This window comes from Argiope bruennichi, chromosome 5 (assembly GCF_947563725.1).
Source record: "Argiope bruennichi chromosome 5, qqArgBrue1.1, whole genome shotgun sequence".
In the NCBI taxonomy this organism is placed as follows: domain Eukaryota; kingdom Metazoa; phylum Arthropoda; class Arachnida; order Araneae; family Araneidae; genus Argiope; species Argiope bruennichi.
The window spans coordinates 127,227,560-127,248,997 of NC_079155.1; the positions used below are offsets into that span (position 1 = coordinate 127,227,560).

Here is a 21,438-nt window from a genome sequence, read left to right on the forward strand (position 1 = left end):
TATTTTTTTTTGAAATTTTTCGCATATATGAACAAAAAAACTAAAATAAATTAATCTAAGTTATATGTTTATAATTAACTATTATAACCCCCTTTTTGTCATCAAATATTGGTACACAGTTTTCTTGTTTATTTTCCGGGTTTTGAACTTTTTTTTCTTCTGTCGAATAGGATTTTCACCCAAGAAATAAAACTGGTAAAAATATCTTAAGAACCCTTGTAATAGAGGATTCATAGGAGGGAGAGGAAATTGAAAGTTAAATAATTATAAAGCAAATTTCAAAGAATTAGATTTGTTTCTAATTACCATAATAATCAGATTGTATCTTCTTCATTGAAGAATTAAATAAAATGCTATTGTACATTTCATAAATATAAAAAAATTGCTTGACATCAAAAATGCACAGAAAATAAATAACTAATATTCAAAATTGGATGCATACAAAAACCTTAATGTATTAAAGACATAGTTTTATTATGAGCACAAATGTTGAGGCTATTAGGATAATTGATATAAATGTTTTTGTTTGCCTCTTAATCCTCACTTCTTAAGATTCCAAAAGTTTACATTTTAACTGTTTAGCAACACAGCATTAATCTTTTACCTTGTTTTACTAGATATGCTTCTCTATGCCTGCCTTAGTTTTTGGATGTAAATTTTTTTTAATTGTGAATTTTACAATCCTCAAAAGGTCTTAAATTTACTCTCTTTGTCTATAAAAGTAATTAAGGTTATTATAGACTAAAGTCAAATATTAAATGCTTGTTACAAAGACATATTTTTAAAAAAAATTTGCAACTTACAGGAAATGTTATATAAGTTGACCTCTTTTAATATTTCAGTACCATTTGAAATATGTTATTTTAACATAAAAGATGATTATTGAGGTTCATTACCCACATCTATTCATTTAACATTTAAGGAAACTTGATAGAATAACACAAAACCTTAATATCTGTATTGTGTGTGCTTTCCTCCAATTTCTATCTATTTGGAATCACATTTAATCTTCCTTTTATCTTCAAAATGACTGAGGATTAAAGTTAGGAGCTATGAATGACTAGAATAAATACTTTTATATATTATTAATAAAATGCATTATATTGCTTTTCTTGTATTATATCTTATTATAATGACTTTTGAGAAATAGACAGAAACGCGTGCGACAACAATCACGAAATCTTGTACAATTTAACAGAAATATTAAATTCTCCCATATTTGTATGTATCAAATGAATTTGTTTTTTCTAAAAAAACAATTTCTGAAAATGTTTAAAGAATTGTGAGATTACAAAGGATTCAAAACTTTTGAAATAATTTTCTCCGAAACTGTGTGCAAGAAAGGTAATTCTACTAACACGCTGATATTAATAGCATTAAAATTCGTTCTTTTTACGTCCTGAATATAATTAAAAGCAAAATAATAAGAATAAAATATTTAGGTAATATTTGACTAGTATTATAAAGCTATCGTGTTATTGGAGTTCTCACTGTGCATATGCTGCAATCGTAGTACCCCCCCCTACACGAAATATACGAAGTGAAAGTGCTATTATCACCAAAAAATTCGAATTCGAGATTTCGACGAATCAAAATGTTTCAAAACTCCCAGAATAATAAAAAATAATAATAAAATAAACCATTTCGGAATTGTATCTATCTGTTGTGAGCATCAGATGAACACTGGTATATGGACTTACATAGGTATACGATTTAGCATCTAAAAATAGATCTGCAAATCAAATTTAAAATCATATCCGTCTTCAGCTTTACACCGAATCTGTAGATTTTTTAAAATCAAAGTTTGAACAAAATCTATTCAGAGGAAGTATGTCTGTGCGGTGGCCCTATTGCAAGGGAATACGACAGTTGAAATATGTAAAGAGTTGGATAGATGAAATGTTCTGCACAGGTTTGATATCTAAAATATTGATCCGTATCAAATTTAAAATCAAATCCGTCTATCGGTCTGCTCTTTTTTTGGCAATAATTCAAAAAATGGAACAACTTAGGCAAATGAAATTTGGTCCACAATTTTGTTATGAAAAGTGCAGATATCAAATTTTAATTCAAATCTCTCGAACAGGTTGTTCGTTTATACTTTTGTATGCAAATAAAGGCAAAATAAATGAAATGTAACATATGATCTTATAACTGCAGTTGCAGAACTATCTCAGTTTTTTCCCTATTAGTCGGAAAAAAATGCAACCAAATTTTAAATTCGATTTTCTTGTATTTTTGCATTAAAGCGATAAATCGTAAAAAAATCACCTGATGTACACCAGATTCTGTAAAAACGCTAAAATCATCACAAGGATCGATCTTTTGTAAATATTGTTCGCCATTGCCATACAGTTGATGCACAATTATCAGTTTCCTTTACTATACGACGCAGCACACACCTTTCATTTGTAAAATTAAAATTCTGAGCATTCATTATGCCCAACATCCACAATTTTTAGCAGGGAGGGGAAGGGGAGAGATAACACATTTAATAGATAGAATGTGAAAAAGTTTCTTTTACACATTATCTCTGATTATATATGGTACAATTAATGCAAACCGAATGTACTTGTTGCAAGACATCTTCTTAACGTGCTTGTTGCTTAAATGAAGGGATTTAACATTTACATAATTTCTTTGCAGACGCAAGATCGCTCAGAAGACTTCTGAATATGAAGAACAGCTTGAAGTTCTCCTCAACAAATGCAGCTCTCTGGAAAAGGCCAAGTCCAGGCTCCAGAGCGAAGTCGAGGTCCTGGTCATGGATCTTGAGAAGGTAAATTTTCCGGCTTCATTTATTTCCATTTTTGCGCACTTTTATTTTATTTTTTCCATATATATAAAGGTGGAATTTTATAATCAATGATTTACTCACTTTCTAATAAGCTGAAGTTTTGAAATTTAGTACATTCATATATTTTCGATTACAATACGCTATTTTAACATTTTCTGAACTTAAATTAACAGTATTAGGGTAATTTAATTGATATTTATTATATCAGTCGAGTCAAGTTCTAAAGTTGTAGTGAATTTGAGAAAAAAAATAGATTCCAAATCACTTAGTGTTTATTAAAAAGAAGAAAATAATTAGGATAAAGGTATCCGATTTTTTAGCATATTAAAAAAAGTGTATCTAAAAATATTTTTTATTAAATTTATTTTAATATCACGTTGATGACTAGTACTCCAACTAAATTGTACTTTCACATGGGAAATATATGTATTAGCAATTTTATTGGTATAAGGTTTAGAGTTGGCCACGTTTCTAGGTTTATATCTGTGTATATTATTCGATAAGGAGTAGAGGGGTGCTGGTGGAAATTGGAACAGTAATTTTCATAACTTTTTTCTGAAAATGAATTTTTGTGACACAATTTGAAGTCGTAAAATAGTACTTTAAGAACAAGATTATTTATTTCTTGGCCTGAGAATTCAGCGAACTGTTTTCAAATTGAAAGTTAGTTCAAATATTTATCTGAAGTTTTTACCAGATATTACCTCCTATATAACATGCACGAAGGAAATATTCTAAGCCTTTTTGCTGAAATTAAAAAGGAAAGGAAAGAAATATTCTTCCAAATTAGCACTTTATTCCAGCTTAGCTCTTATTGCGTCTGACAGCTTATTTTATAGCTTGTGTTCGATAGCTTATTAACTAGAATTTTTTAATTTAAATTTTTCCTCTCAAAGGTTAATAGATAAGTAGCATTACAAGTTAATAGGAAATTATTGATCCAACTCTCACAACCACAGCTCCACGCCTTATCCGACAACATATCTGGATGCAAATTTAGAGATCTGTTTCGAAAAGCCAACTGAACAATTTAAACTAATTTAAACTCATTAAGGTATTTTTTTGCTAACTTTTGATACATTAATAACAGTTCGACTGGATTATAAACAAGAAACAATATTGTTTAATTAATTTTATATTCCTGTAAGTTTTAAAAGCGATGAATACTGCATCAAAAATGATGTTTGTAGCAAAATAGTCTGATTATTTTCAAAACGATATTAGTGTTGTTTGGTTGAATCTTATTTATTGTTAATAATGTGAAAACAGTGACTAAATTTGAATTTCCTAAAACTGAAAACAGAATTGTGCGTCTGAAACTAGGTTTATTTTTTTTATCACGTGATCTGAATTCATTGGCTATATTCAGTTGTAAATGACTTGCATTTTATATTTTTGCATATTCATTTTTCGATTTCGCTGATCAAATTTTTAAATAGCATAAGTAATAATGTGAATACTGCAGTAAAAAATGTAGAAAAATTAAAAAAAATTTAATTACTGAAAGCTTTAAAAAACTATATACTTTTGTATGTTTGTAAATGTTTTTTAATAACTCGCTAACACATCCTTTTTTAGAAACACAATACAAGCCCATGATTACATTAATTATGCACATAAACTGCGTTAATCAATATATTTAATATTTATAGCAAATGTATGAGACATTTGATTTTCTTAAATTTTAAATAAATTTTCTTTTATAAGGAAACATAATTTTTTGCATCTTAAAAAGTTAAAATCTCCAACGGAATATTGTAGACCTCAATTTATTGAATTTTGAGTTTGACATTGTATGAGATTTTACATGGGAAACTGAGAGTGGTATTTAGTTATAATGATAATTATTCTTTGGGTACATTTAGTCACCAAAAAAGATTTTTCTTGATATTTACTAAAACTTAAAAAAAAAAGTGCTCAAATTAATAATTCGGGTGAAAATTATTTTCACGTCCTTATTCTTTTGTGGTCATGCCCTTCTAAAATTATAATTGTCCAAAACTCTCGGCGAATGTATGCCAATCCTATGCATTTGTTAGTGGCTATGTTTCATGTACTTAATATCAGTTCCATGCTATGCTATAGGGTCAGTTTTCATGTCCTTAATATATTTTATTACCTTAATATAAATACACTTATATTTTTGTGGAAAATTTATATAATTATGTATATTCTATAGGAAATATGTAAAAATTGTGTTTTTTGGTGAGAGGGGAAGACATTCTGTATACTTTGCCAATTAACATATTCGGGGTAATAAAAAGTCTTACTCTTGATTTCGATTTATTTTATGTAGAAATACATTTTTCATTTGAAGAAAAGGAAACCAAGCAAATGTTTAAAACAATGAAATCTTGATTTTATGTTTGTATTTAAATGAATGAAGAATAAGGTATTAAAACTTTCCACCTACATTTGAAAAATGTTCGCAATGAAACATTAAGCTTGTATATTTAAATATATATTGAAAAATATTCGCAAATTTTAAAAACTGCGATTATAACATATTTTTAAAAAAATCTGTATTAAAAATGAGTATTTAATTTTTGGAATGGATAAAATTATACCCTTTTTTGAGCCATTACAGTTACAAGTGGCATATTCTACTCTTATCCTATGGTTTGTGTAAATTACGTTTGTGTATTAATTTTAGCATTCCTTTGAATTGATATCTTTGTATTTATATTGAATATACATCGTGAATTTATTCTTCTATGTAGTCCTTGAGTTGCATTATTTTACATGACGTACGAGGGATTATTTCTACTTTAAATATCACCAGAATTATTATAATAGTAGTATTTCGAGGTCAATCTTCCTTCCAATAACAATTCGTGATTCGTCTTCATAGAAGTACAATACCCCCTAAGGTTTTTTTTATGGATGCATGATATGTGACTATGCTAAAAAAAACAGTTATTCAGGAATTTACATCTTACTGATCTCAGAATTTATTCGGGGGCCTTCCGCACATCTCCAGTAAAACGTTTTTTATGTTAGTTGCTACGAGCATCTCTTAACTAGAATAAATATTATAACTACAACATTATTTTAAAACTACAGGATTTTCTAATTGTCCTTTTCATAATTTCCAGTTGCGTCTTCCTTTAATGTGTTTACAACCAGCTAGGAAATCCTTCATTCCAACTTTTTTCACAAAAATGCAGATTATTTTATCAGAATTAAATCTGAGCAATTTCAATATTCCTCCTCAAGCAATAAATGATTTTCATATTTGGAAACTCAATGATTTAGTGAAATGCTATGATTCAATTTGACAAACAGAAACGTAAAGCTTTGCGTGTGCATAGATGATTATAAGAAAAATGTTTTACTAATTGACAATCTAGCAGTATAAGACGCACACAAAGATTAATTTTACTATCAATCCTTGTAAATGAAGTTTAATGAAACTAAAATTCGGTTTGTATGCCTCCGTCCAATATTAAAGGAAATGAGGGCCTTTGCCACCGATTTGGGACACCTTGCATAACATAAATCTTGTAAGATAAGATGTATTACAATTCCTCTGTAGTGTCATAATCCATTGAATTCAGGATAAAGCATTCTCATAAGAATGAGATTTCCTTATATCTAATTATTTTATCAGGCTACTTCCCATGTCCAAGTCCTGGAGAAGCGCATTGTCCAAATCGAGAAGATCAATGTAGAGCTGAAGACCAAGGTTGAAGAGTTGACCGTCGTGTTGGACACTACTCAGCGCGACCTCCGTGGCAAGGTGGCTGACCTCCAGAAAGCTCAACACGAGAACGAGAAGCTCAGGGATCAGATAGCCGCCCTTACCAGGGAGAATAAGAAGCTCACCGGTGAGTAGTTTTCACAAACGTTATTTAAATAAATCATTGACATATATTTTATTAGATGATCGATATAGATGCGTAGATTTTATCAAGACGTAACCTGCCCCAAAAAATAAAGCCTTTGTTTTACTCCAAACCCAAAAATAAATTGAAAATTGGAATGAAAGACGAAATATAATAGTAAACTTCCATTATTAGTGAAATTGATGAAAAAAAATCAAGATTGTAATTAATTCGGTAACTGAGAAAATGTTATGCCGTAGTTCATTGCAAGGGAAAAAATATCAGAATAAAGCAGAATAAACCAGGGCAACAAATATTCAAAATTTGTTTTCTAAAGACGAAAAACAACATTTTGTGTGCTTTATATTTTCTATAAATGTTCGATGAAATTTTTTTTTCGATTTGTGAGTTTCAAGGAAATGCACCAAAACTATTTCCTAATAAGAGAGAATTACTTGAATACTATACCTCATGTAGCTGATATAGGAAAATGTTTTGATAATCAAACCAACATGGATGAATTTTAATGTTACAATCAGTTACAGTTGTGATTTATTTTTAAGCACGTTCACTAAATTTTTAATGAGAGTTATTTGATCAATTTTGATCATAGTTCTAAATACGATATTAAGCTAAAATTAAATTTCTAAAATATCAAAGCAGTTTGTGACAATTGATAATTTAACAGGATATAAAATTTATAGTAAACATGAATTCATCAAGTGAGGGAAAAGTCGATTAAGAGAATCAATCTTAACTGACAAGAAATTAGACAAATTAAATTAAGGATTGTAAAAATTAAAAAAATTTGTACAAATTATTAAAAATACATTTTTTTAAGAAAATAAAGTAAAAAAATATTAAAAAAAAACAAATAGTCGTTTTTTTTTAATTTTCAAAGATACCAACATAGTACGGCCGTCTTTGATTCTAAAGTTTTCATATGTCAAAGAAAATGAAATATACAAATTACAACATTATCTCATCCCTTTGATCCATGAAATTAAAATCCAAATATCTTTAAAGGCATGGAAAGTACCATAAATTAAGAATTTTGATGAAAAATATATATGAATAGTTAAAAGCATCAGTACGTATATCAGAATGTAATAATCTGAACAACTACTAAAGAAATAAAGAAAATTATGTGAATATTGTAACAATCTTTCTCTTTAGTTCAAAATAGTTGGAACTCGGCCAAGTTTCAAAAATAAAATTTAATCATTAATTAAAAAATACATTCTTTGTAAGGAAGATTCATTGTCCAAATAGATTATCTCCTAATCTTTGCTATCGTTGCAAAGTGTCGCTTATGCCAAAACTCAGTTTTAAATAACAGCAGCAGAGTTCTTTAGATCTTAGAAGTTGATGAGCAATTGAGTGCAATCTGATGTCTGGCTTTTTTTTGTTTGTTTGAGTGTGGTTTTATTTAAATAGAAATGGGTACATGTTTCCATTTTAAGAACTCTTTTGGATACTAAATAATCTTATAAAAACGATTTTAAGAAAAATTCAGATTAAAGAAATAAGTTATTTTATCTCTTTAAATGTAACGAAATCGGCTCATTTAAAAGGATTTACCTTTTTATTTGATTTTTTTTTATTTTTATAAAATAAAAATTAGTTTAATTACTTCAAAATGCTAATTACTAAGACTTAAATTGTAATATAAACTTAAGTGCTTAAGTTTAAGAGCTTAACTTAAAGCATTTGATTTTAAAACTAAACAAATATCTGAAATTAGCTAATATTTTTATGAACCAACAAGTCATAAGAATATATGTTTTTAAAAAATATAAATAATTAATGGTTAGGAATTTTTCCAATCGAAAGTTTGTGGAAAAGATTCAATAAGCCTTGTTCAAGACATTTTCGGATTAAACACTCATGATATCATTGTTCAGTAAGTTTTACTATTTGAAAATGTATTTGATATGTATATTGTCTGATTATAATATAGTTCAAAAATGTAATAATATTTCTTTAAAAATAATTTTGGCAATAATTTACATTGCGCAATAACAGACGACTAAACTACCCATGCAGTGAGAATTACTTAAATTAAATGAACAACATTTTGCACATACTTAAAGAATTTTGATGCATAAATGTGGTCACATAGCACCGTCAGATCTTTATAAAATAAAAATAAATAACAATTAATCAAAACAAATAATACTCAAATCATTCTCCTTTGGTTTATTACACACAATGAAAATAAAATTATTCACTTTAAAATAATCGATTAACAACATTTATTTTTATCTACAATTCGTAAGCAGTGGAATATATAAATATAATTATGAAGAAATGTACTTAAAAAAAAGGTTTTGATCCATTATATCTTGATGCAGTAAATAATTTCGAAGGAGGTAAAAAGGCTAAAAATGAAAAAAAAAAGTTTCCTTATAAAAATAACTCTGATTCAATTTACTAAAAAAAAAACAAAGTTTGGTTCCTTTATTAAACTACCTTTAATGTAAGAGATATTATTTTATTGAATTCCTGCTTCGAAAAATATATGAGAACTATTCATTTGAGTGAGTAGACACTATAGTTAATATAGTGTGGACACTATACACTGACACTATAGTTAATATAGTGTGGAAGATATACTTTTGTTTTAGTTAAACATAACATTCCCTAAAATTATAAAATTGTTCTTGTAATTTTTTCTGAACTTAAATGGGGACTATTCTTTACTACAGTTATGAAAAGTGTCCTTATTTAACTAGTCACAAATGGCCAATTTTTTTACCTTGCGGTTTGCTCGAAATCTGATAAAATACTTTATCAAATATAAACTCGTTTCAATAATCTCGAATATTACCATTAGAGTTAAGCCTAGCCACATACCTAACTCACCTCCTAAGTGACTGTATATTTCTGAATCCTGGTATCTTGGTTTTTGTTCGTATATTTTCCGAATCAAAGTTGAATAGAATACTCTAAGTTTCGCTTGACTTTTTCGCATTCGTTTAATATCTTCCAAATAATTGCGTTTTGTTAAGTTTCCGTTGAAGTCAAGAGATTTGGAAGGCCATCTAGCCACTGACACTTTTTCCCCATAATAAGTTGTGCTGCATGGCAGGGGGCAATCGCAAGCTAATTTGTCTTTCAAAATACGATCCAAAACTTCGTTCAGACAACAACTTTCATTTCGGTTTGTCAAATTGCAAGTCTTGAAAATGGTGGTTGATGTCAGGGTTGGATCAGCACATCCACACTTCATGTAATTAATCCTTTGAATGCAATATCTCGTGCACCAGCTTTGACTGTGACGGTACGGGTCTTCGTCACTGTAATTAACACAGTGATCTCTGTAAGGAGAAGCTAGTCGAATTTCGTGAGTTTGCATAATTGCTACTGAAGTCTCGAAACCTGAGCTAATGTCAATTCCATAATTGTCAGGGCTGGGGGGTTCATTCGGATCATGGATGTGAACTCTTGCCCCAACGGTATCAGAGAACAGCATGTATTCATCATATTTTAGCTCAAGGGTTACCTCCAATCCACTCCAGTATTCAGTTTCAGACACAATCAATGGGGATGTCTTATTTCTGCTACCTTGGTTGAAAGTGAAACAATTACCATAACGAAGACTTTGGGATTCCACAAATGTTTTTACAGAACATGCTTTTCCATTAAAAGAACAGTGTTTAATGAATTCGTCACCCTGGGAACCTATTTCTTTCCGAACTTCTTTACTTAAAGTTGAATATATCATGTAGAATTGAAATTCCTTTTGGGTGTCTTGGTCGATTTCGCCACCAAATTCGGCCGTACAGGATTGGAGGCTCCGCCTTTCAGACATGAAGAGTGTTGTTCGAGTCATTGTGATTCCTGGACGAATACACCTTTCTAAAGAAATGTTAGGAACTAAGCATCTTTGGTGTGTGGTTTTCATTCTGTTTAAATTGCAGACAGTGACTGCTGGGAACTCCAAATCTTGTTTTTCATCTAAGTGCAAGCTTACAACAACCGGATATTCCAGAAACGATGTTAGGAAACGATATGCTTCGAAAAATGTTGCACACAATCCCAGGATCAGAATAAAGAGCCAAATAACCTTGCGAAGAGGATTTGGAGCCTTTCCGATTTGAGAAATGACATAAACAGGAGATTTTCCTAGAACTTTATTTGTAATAGAGTGAAAATCTTCAATTTCTCTACTTTTTAGATCATTTTTATTTTTTTGAAAAGGATAAATTTGATTATTGAAAGCATTTTGAACTTTCTGTCTAAATCCGATTTTTCCGATCATTTCTGCCTGAATTCAATAATGGAATATTTTGATATGACTCAAACAGGACCTAAAACTTCGTATTTCAATATCACTCTGAAACTTTATATTAATTACATGCAAGTATTTTTAACTTCATGCCATTTATGCTAAGCGAACTGTCCGATTTTCATAAACAAAATTAAAAAAAAAATCGAATTTGATTGTCAATTTATTTGTCAATCTTTTGGAGTAGAATACAGACGTAGATATATCTTTCTGAAAAAAACATTACAGTCAGTGTCTTAGTGAAAAATCCTTATATTAAGCTGCATAATATCGAAAATTGTATGACTATTGACATCCCATCAAATTTGCTAAGAGCCCTTTTTATATGTTTTTAGCTTTTATCCTAGAATGGACTTATTAGCTTTTAAATCAAAGATGACATGTTTTCTAATTCTTTGCTTGAACCAGCTCTTTGTCTTGACTGATAACTTTTGTTAGTCAACATATTTTTCAATTTCTTCTTCCTTTTGTTCTCGATACTAATAATGAATATTGATTTTGTAAATTGTTTATGGTGCTGAAACCGAAACAAGGTGAAAATTGTATTGTTTTCTTTGATACCATTAGCTTTTATCTATTTTTTTTTATTTTAATGGCAAAAGGGTACGAAATTTTGTTTTTCACCACGTATACCATTAAATAAAAGTTGCCGCTTAACTGAAAACAATAGTTTTCCGGCTCAAAGTAGACTCCTTCTTAAAACAACAGATTGCAAATTCAATTAAACGTTAAATTTTTAAAAAAATTAGAATCTTCAATATTGTATGTTTTTTTAAGATTTTTCATTTGTATATTCATGCCAAGAAATTCTAATCTTCGCTTTCATTTTCACTTTAAGTAACCTTAAAAATGATCCAAAATATGAAAATAATTTCATGATTTTTCTAAAAGAATCTAAAGATTTGAGTTTACGAATTCCGTCTTGCGATAGATGTGCATTTAAACACACACATAGAAGGCTCAGGTAATGCTTATTCAACTCAGTAAAGATTACAACAAAGTAAAGATTTAATAATTAATTAATTTTTACTATGTAATTTTATTCCCCGGCATTATTTTCATTATTTTGAAAACCAAGCAGATTTGGAATTTTATTTGGAAACCAATTGATATGCCCGGTATTAATTGGGACTAAAACATTTTGATGCATAACATTTTTATTGTAAAAGTTAATTTTTTATCAATTATTATAAAAAGCACAGTAAATTTACTACACCATACCAGTTGATTTACTATTCTTGGGCCTTGTTGCTTGAAAATGAAGGACATATCACATCTTTCTTTCAGTTACGCACTATTTATTATTCAGTTACGCACTACTTTTACGCACTATTATATAACTTCTTCAAATCAATAAAATAAATTCTAAATTTAAAAACTACATAATTTTGAGTACGTCTTATTGTTATCATATTTCAAAAATGTCTGCATCCAATTTTAAAAGATTTAATAACAACTGAAGAAAAAAAAAATGTACTAAAAGAAATTTGGCATTACCATAAAATTAAATTTGTAATTTTATGATGGTGTTAAAATATTTCTTATAAAGTAGTTTATTCCAAAGTTACAACAAAAAAATGTCAAAAGTTTGATTAAATTATAATTAATTAAATATTTAAGTAACTTTTTGCACTTTGAAAAATTAAACGTCATTCTTTCTGATGTCTTAAAAAAATAAGCGTACAAAGTTTTTTAGTAATCAATCCCCTAGTTTGGCAGGAGATAGAGAACAAATATACATGCATACATACTTGCATGTATATCCACAACGTTTTTTATTTATATAATGATAAAGAAATATAATATTTAGAATAACTTTACCGAAATGGTGAATTTAATTCAGATTACTTTATAACAATATTATTTATCCTACTGTAAAATTAAAATTGAGATTTTATATCAAGGATAAAGTAAATACCCAAGCCGGAAATGAATCAAATATTTTTTTGTTTAATATTTAAATAAGAAATATAATGCATTGAATTTTTTAAAATTTTCTAAACATGAAAAATGAAAATGAAATACATTCTATAAAAGTTTTTCGTTGACGCTTTAAAAATTTTTAAAACTAGATACCTTGAATAATTGTACTGTTTATCTTATTTAAAGTATAACCTTAGAAGTAATTTAAACTTTTTAATTAGAAAAAAATCCATATTAGAATCAGTTTTATATGAATCGTTTAAGGATGTTTAAAAAAATTTGGTCGATAAAACAGACGATCATATATTAATACACTGAATTAATTCCTTCACTTCCCAGCATTTATTTCTATAATTTTTCGACTATTTCATTCCTTAATTTCAAATCCTCATAATAATAAATAAATTAACACTGACTAAGATTTTTATAAATTTTTGATTACAAATCATTCTCTTTTATACGCTGATGTGTGGTAGTAAAACGATTGGGTCGAAATTCGTGTGAGCAAATTTTCTAAGCAATTTACATGAGGTGATCTCATTAAATTATTTCACTGATCAGAGTTTATTAAAAAATTTTTATTACATCGTTTTATCCTTGGAGACAGGATAAATTTTTAAATGTTTCAGGGAACTTAATGCTTTCTGCGTAAATCTTTTTTCATTTTAAATGTTCTACTTTAGAAATAGACTTTGAAAGGTTGAATTTTACTTTTGTAATCGTTATCTAGAAGTATTTTGAAAGCCAAAAGTATTTTAAGATCTGCTTTTGACAGATGTTGAGGGATTATCAGAACCAGCTTGAAATATGAGCAATCCATTCCGTGCCAGCAGGTTAAAGGCGACCTTGAAAAAGGTAATTTGGCTCATATAGGCGGAAGACGGTTATGCAATCCAGAAAGTGAGGGAGAATACATCAGATAGAAAATTCATTGACAATATTAAGAGAGTTTGTTAGATTTTTAAATAGATTATTTCGCCCAATGGCGTCACAATAGCAAGAAATTTACTGTTCTAATGTTTAGTAAGAAAAATTCTTTGAGTTCAATTTAAGTTATTAAATATATAAGATGGAATAAGAGATATCTTTCAAAAACTACTGTTATGAGTTAATAGGGATGTTTCACCACATTTTGAGATACATGGTGAAACATGAAAGTTATGTAATAATGAGGAATGTTCATCATTATTGAATGAATATTCATCAAAAGACTGAAAAATCAAGATCTGTAATTATTATTTAATAAAAGATATTTCTAAATTTAAAGTTCAAATTCATCAATAAATCAATTTTAAAACAAGACGATAGTATAAATAATTCTGAGTCAGTTAACGTAGTAAAAATTAAGCAATATGTTACAACTTAGATTGAATTGCCTTATGAGATGGAAAATATAAAAATTACTACAGATGCAAATTTTAGCTTGTAACCTTAAAACGCATTAATATTTTGAAATTTTTAAAATGTCGGATAAATTTAGATATGAATAATAGCAAACATACACACATATAGGATTTCAATACGTTCTGATATATGCATATATAGCCAGCGTCCTGACATAGGGGTAGCTCGTATTCTGATCTGGGCGTCCTGGGTTCGAGTCCCAATTCGGGCATGGTTGTTCTTCCTCTGTTCTATCTGAGTTGTGTGAATGTGCCGTTCTGTATAAAGGGGTTGAGCAAGCGAATGAGCGAAGCGTGAGTGGCAAAGTCTTACTCTTGGCCCTAGTTGGCGCTCCTGAAAACCAGAGACTCACCCCCTGTCGGCTTAAATCGCTGTCTTCGTAACAGCGGGCTTGCCTAAGTGCCATAAGAAACAGCATATGCATATACTAACAGACTGATTTACATTTTATTAATCTCTTTATCTAAACATAGTAGAATTTTCGACATTCAACGTTATTTTTAGCATTATGCAGTTCAAAAATGTAGATCTGACATGTTTGAAATTAAATCTGAATTTCTAAAGCAGAAATTCTAAGCTTCTGAATCAAGATAATTAGCTGAAATTCCTTATCTTTGGAAATAAATATATCCATACAAAATGACTTAAAAGATCTTGAAGGCTTGGGAAAGCATGCATAGACAAATATTTTTTATTCAGAAATACGAGGTCCGGAATGTGACGTAAGACCGCTAAAGAAGTACAGTGGAGTCACCATATGGTACTTTCATCCTCAACAGTAATCCAATGATTTCAAAATGCCATACCTATTTTGAGTATTATTATTGCATGATTCATCAATTTTGTTCAGTTGTTTGAAACTCTTGTTGGATTACTACAGAATGAAACACGTGAATCAATTAGGTTTAATGACACAAAAAACTTGACAAAGCATAGAAAATGGCTCAAAAAGGAAATCGAATGTTGTTGGATGTGTCCTCCATTCCAAACTTATCTAAATAGATAGAGACAGATTACTCCTTGTGTGCGAAAGCCTCTTTCCGTCTGGCAGACGAGTAAAAAAGAGACGGCTTGCGTTGGCGTGGTTCCAACTCAAACAAAGGCCCACTTCAGGAATTGGTGTGATGGCCGTCTGTCATGATGGCAGCTGACTTTGATAAAAGCTGAGTTTTTAGATCCGGAAGCTCCTTTTGAGGATAAGAACAAAAGCTTTCCCCTACCACCAGGTGCGGTTTTCAGAACTCTATGTCTGTGGGTGTTTATATATCAACTTTAAGGGAAGTTATTTTTGAAATCTAAATGTTAACTCTGCCTGTTGCTTGTTCTTAAGAAACCTCTGCATTTTATGTCTAGCTATTATAAATGGAGAAAATATATTCTTAAATGCAAAAGTTAAATTGGGTGCTGAAAGTAGTTCATTTTTGGATCTTTCCTTTAAGTCACGTAACAATTCGCGTGAGGAATCCTAAAAGAACATTAAAGAAATATAGTAAAAAAACATATAGACTTATGAGTATGAGTGAGCAAATTTTTTAAAAAATGTCAGTAATTTTCTTAAATGACTAATAAAATGCTTTTGGAATGTTTGTAATATATTCTTTGTTAATCTACCGTTTAAACAATGCATAGAATTTAGGAAAGCCTCTGAATAAATTTTTAACACGGGAGATGGAAACGTCTGAAAAGAGACATTTACAGATAATTTTATGTAATATTTATGTCCAGGAAACACATGTTGCATGAATTGACTCAGTGCACAGTTTTGAAATTCAGTGTTAGTGGTTTCACTTGGCAGAATGGTAGTTTAATGAGTTATATTTGTGGTTTTTGGGTTGGCACAGTTTATTGTGGTTCTTGCCCTTGGAAGTTGTTTCTTGCAACATTAATTTACATTGGTGCTAAAATAAACAACACTCATTTCAGGGAATTAGAGATTTCAGGGACTAAGTTGCCTCTTCTTGTTATCAATGAAACGAATTTGTGAATTTTGGAACATTTTTTGTGGGGAACTGATTTTGTAATAGCACATTATTATCCAATACTCAAGGTTTAGCGTATGATGATGCTTTCTGATCGTAAAAGGATGATTTTTGAAGCACACGTAATACTATAATTTATTCATAGAAATGATATCACTTAAATATTTTCTCTTACACCCCGAAAACCATTCTGGTCTTACTTTGGTGTAATTATTTAGAAATGTGTTTCATTTGAATATATGAGATAAAATTTATTTATTATAAATGTTAATAACCATAATATTCCTTAATATTGATTATTAACAGAGCTAGAATTTTTCAACTCGAAAATTGTTTGAAATTTGTTGATAATGTTAAGTATCTCAGTATATATATGTTTGCTTATGTTTAATGTATTTGTATTGACGATTAAGTTATGCGTCTAGAAAAAATATTGATCTAAAGATTTATTTAAAGTGTTTACAAAAAATACTTCAAATTGTTAGGACAATAAACCAAAAATTAATATCATATAGATTAATTAATCTCATAACCTTCTAGGATCATTTTCTAACTCTCTTTTGTTATCTATTCAAGATTAAGAAATAAATTCAGAAAGTAAAATATAAATCGCTTTTGGCAATTTTTCGAGGTAATATTCTCTGAATTTCGCTTCTTTTTCTCTCTGGAAAACTGGTCTAATTACAAAAGCAAATGTAACATTTCAAATTGTGAAGTAGAAAGTTATTATGAAGTTAAGTGAGATTAGTTTTAATACTTTTTTTGTAACATTTGTAATATTTATTGTGTTATTTTCCCTTCAATTTGCATTATTTAAAAGTCTTCAGTCAAATTAATATTAATCAAATTAATCTTTATTCGTTCTATCTAAATCTTAAACAAGAAAGTTTTAGCACTTACATACTGTATGAGATCAGATAATTTTTGCTATTAATCTTTCTTACTAATACAGTGACGACAGAAAGTCTCTTTTTTAAAACATTAAAATAGTCCATAGTATTGTTTCAAGTGATAATCTCGAGGATCACAAAGACTTTACTTACTCTTTTTTTTTACAATAAAAGGAAACTAATACAAAATGGAATTGTTTTGTATCTTACTGATAATGATTTAGGAATCATTGTTTAACAGAATCATCAATAATGTAATTCAACAACATGAGCAAAAAAAAAAAAAAAATGATATACTGTTATGCACTAAAATATTAATAAAATATTTATATTTGCTGGAAAATAATCACTTTATTTCTGAATTGGTATTTCTTTTAATTAACATTTCTCTTAGTATAACAAACAAAGAATGAAAAAAAAAATCGTTATTTTTAAAAATAGTTCGTTCAACTAAGAGATTGAAAAACCATTCGCGAACAGTTCACCCACCTCAAAGGTTCCCAACCTCATGTTTTGATTTACTCCAAAATAGAAACCGTCACTCTTTCTGATAGGTATTACAAAGAATCAGGTGTTTGGAGATATTTAAAAACATTCTCCTCCGTCCGATTGTTTGTTTTTCCGATTCAGAATAGTTATCTTAATTATTCGTGCATTCTAAGAGGATCGTGCTTGATTCTTTGATGGGGCTTTCAATCTTCCGATCCTAACCGCGGTTTCAGATCGCTAAATTCGCCAAAGAAAGCCCCGCGTCGGGCGACCTAAAATAAGTTGACGCAAGCAGCACCACAAAGGTGAACAGTCGGAATTATGCCTTGTTTCTGGTCGGATGCCAAAATTGCGAACCACTAATGAAACTGAAGTTGAATGGGGCACTTTTTTCCCCCTCAGTCGATAGTTTCGGAGAAAGGCATTGTTCTAACTTCAGTTTCGCATGTAATGTTTCTAAGCAGATGTTGAAGTAAATAGAAAACTTTATGTGAAATTTATGGCGGAAAAAGTTTCAACTTCAGCCTTTATCCCACATCTCGCAAATGATTTTAATGCAAAGCATGTTTTAATCGAATATCCATCCTTCAATTCTTATCGCCAGAACTTCTTTCATTCATCTTCTGTAAGCTTGCTTGACTTGGTGGGTGAGAAACACCACTCAAATATTTTTAACTTTTTAAAGACTATTGGATTTTTTTTGTGCGTTTAATACTTTTTAACCTTATTAATAATTTTTTACATTGCAACACCTGATTCCTATTTCAAAATATTGCTCATATTTTTTCCCTAAATTTTACACACTCATTGTTATACACATATTTTCAGTGTTTCATTATTTATTTTTTGATAATAAAACTATTATAATACGGCCAAATGTCATACTATATGCTAGGCGCAGTATGGCCAAGTATGGCTCTTGCATCAGAAAATTAAACCAAATCCAAAACCTTCATCTCGCAAGCATGAATAACAAATATAAATGATTGCTGCCAAAGACAACTGGAAATGATATCCAGTCTTTAAAGCAAATTCGCAAAAAGTCCTGCAAATTGTAATTTCAATCCAGTGGGAGTGGATTTCCTAAAACTTTCTCGCATACTCTCTAATAAGGCTAAATTTGTGTTTTAATCGTATTTTTTCTCAAACGATTAAATTCTCTTAAAATTACACTTTTCGAAAGGAAAACTCCCCGAAATCTCGCTAATAAAAATTACGGATTTACTTATAAGCAAGTTTATTTATTCATAGGCTTTATATTTTATGTGTATACACTATTATTCGTAAACATTTAATGTATTTTCTTTTTCAAATGCGCATTTTTTATAATGTGAGTTAAATGAATGAAGCCGTTTTAAGGACACATTTGACCTGCATCAGATTATGCTTATTAAGGCATTGCTTTACAATGATTTTCTTTAAGGATTAGATTATTCCTTTGCTTATGTCTAAGATATATTTAAAGTACTAATGTTTTCGTTTTATTGGTGCTCCTTTGTAGAAACTTTTTGTAATTTTGTAAAAAAAATGCTGGGGAAACTAAACATCTACTCATAAGACTTTCTTTTAAAAATCTGTTCAATTTTATTCGTTGTATATTTTCTGCTGTTCTATTCATTGAAATAATATTTACAAAAGACTTATAAAATGGACATAAAGCAGTTTTAACTTAAGTGGTTAATATAAGAAAATATAAGAAATATAAGAAACACACAAATATAAAGAACATCCCAAAATATAAGAAAGACACAAATTTCTTAGCCTCAATCAAACATGTGTGTAACCTTGTTTAAATTATTGTGCAGTAAATATCTTTTCGGAAAAGTCCTTCTACAGAATTTAAGTAATTATCATCTTGCTGAAATCAATAGATAAGCGTGGAAATCTATAAACATCGATTTCACTTAGAAGCTAAAAATATTGATCTAGTTCGAGCTAAATTACAAATAGTCAACAGCATAAGAACAAGGGTATATAAAAGTTCCGGACTCCAGCTTTGAGGAAGTCCGAAATAAGTGAGACTGAAAGCAAACGAAAGGTAATTGTTCTGCTCCGGATGTCAGTTATATTTGGCAGGACACTACAAAAACCGTGTTCTAACTATTCGAATCATTTACTTGCAATAATCCTTTCAATAAATTGGTTTTGCACACTTGTACTACCCATCCTCTTATGCCGCAACTAACAGATATGTGTCTACGAAAAATTTGTCACTCAACGACCCCACCCTGTCTGTCAGAGCTTCATATCCTGAAAAATAAAAGAAGAAAAAGAAGGAATTATTTATATACACCCAAGCCCATTTGTCTTGTCGAGCCGCAGTTAAGGCAAGCAGCTTCTTGGCACGCTTCTTAAGTTGCCTTCTCTGCAGGTGCAAGTCATAAATGTCTTGGGATAGTTTCAAGGCAGGATTTTCGCAACAAAGCCGACGAAAATATACAATATGAGAAACACATCCTGTAGTTTTTATATTTGTTTTTTTTAGAGTTGAAGAGTTGTAAACTTCGTGAATGAGTTGAGTGCTAGAAGTAGCAGTTCTGTACGAGAAAAGCTATGCGTGACTTTATGTTACTTTTCAGCGGGGATGTGAGATATTTTTCCCCATGTCAATTTTTTTTGTTTGAAATTTTTTATAAGTATCATTTTATAAAAGAAGTCAAACAAATTTTATTGACAATAATACTTCAGATCATGCGGATACTACAAAATCAGTAGCTCTAGAATTTTAATTTTTTTTAATTTCTCTCACGACATTTTATATTTATTTTTAAAAAAGCAGAACAGATTTTCAATTTTCTTTGTTTTCTAATAATTTGTGGTTGTCTCGAAATTGGGAAATAAATATGAAAATGGATTACTTTTTATCTGTTATTTAGAAATTTTTTTAAAGATATGCTTTAAGCAAGGTAATTTTTAAATATACTAATAAAAAAAATGAAGAACTGGAAGAAGTAGCAATTCTGAAAGTATATCAAACATTGTCATGGTCTTCTCGTATTTTCATTTTCCTGGTAAATAGCTTAAAAAGTCTTGTTGTAGATGCATATATTTTATTCAGATCAAGCATTTATTTTGCAATATAAAACTGAATTAAAATTCAAACATATTGACTTATTTTTAAGCAAATATATTTAAAAATTTCTAAATGCTTTGATATTTTGCTTATTGGTTTTGTTACTAAGAAAGAGTACATGAAAAGAATGCGCAGTTCAGTAATCAGTTTTTAGAAACGAACCGTAACTTGATGACTTCTTTACCTATTTTTACATCAAATCTTTTCCATTGTTCAAATTGAAAGCTTTAAAATGGCATTTTGTCAAATAACAGACTAAACAATCTTCTTTAAAACTCTTCGGAAGCTTTCAGAAAATACTACTATTGATGGCAGGGGTTGATATTAGAGAGTCTTTTTGTTTTAGTAATGCGAGTTGCGTTTGGAAACAATTCAAGAGGAACATTTCTCCACAAAGGGCCTACTTCACCAAACTCCCCAAATCTCTCCCCATTTCTCCAAAAACAATCCCAAAATACCTACAGAAAGGCGTTGCACCTGAGTACCACCCTCGCAAGAAAGAAAAAGAACCTTCTTTTTTTCACGTCAGATTTGGAACGCCTTAAATGACGTCACTGATCACGTGCCAAGAGTTCTGAGAGTTAATGGAACGTCAGTAAATTTCTATTGGTCGAGAAGAATAATTTTGCCTAATGAACTTCCTGACTGCACCAGTTGTTTCTTGAAACTGACTCCAAAAGCATTTTCATTCTGACGAAGCTCTTCTTCCTCATGAGTGGAGTGAAGAATTGACTGATACAAGACAGTAGTAATATTATAGTCAAAAAA

At 29.6% G+C, this 21,438-nt stretch overlaps 2 protein-coding genes across 3 annotated transcripts in view; one reads left to right on the plus strand and one right to left on the minus strand.

Annotated features, from left to right (window-relative positions):
• Positions 1-21,438, plus strand: part of LOC129968168 (paramyosin-like) — a 70,452-nt gene that overhangs the window by 35,226 nt on the left and 13,788 nt on the right. For both annotated transcript variants that reach the window (XM_056081994.1, XM_056081993.1), the window contains exons 8-9: positions 2,647-2,779; positions 6,408-6,624. In XM_056081994.1, coding sequence (XP_055937969.1) covers positions 2,647-2,779; positions 6,408-6,624 — 350 coding nt within the window. The remainder of the gene's footprint in view (positions 1-2,646; positions 2,780-6,407; positions 6,625-21,438) is intronic.
• LOC129968169 (degenerin mec-10-like) lies at positions 9,338-10,526 on the minus strand. Its single transcript, XM_056081995.1, has one exon. The coding sequence runs from the start codon at positions 10,454-10,456 to the stop codon at positions 9,353-9,355; it is 1,104 nt and encodes a 367-aa protein (XP_055937970.1). The 5' UTR covers positions 10,457-10,526; the 3' UTR covers positions 9,338-9,352.

Bases quoted from the DNA above. Each gene is read 5' to 3' on its own strand.
- LOC129968169 (XM_056081995.1), bottom strand. From the start codon at position 10,456: ATGACTCGAACAACACTCTTCATGTCTGAAAGGCGGAGCCTCCAATCC.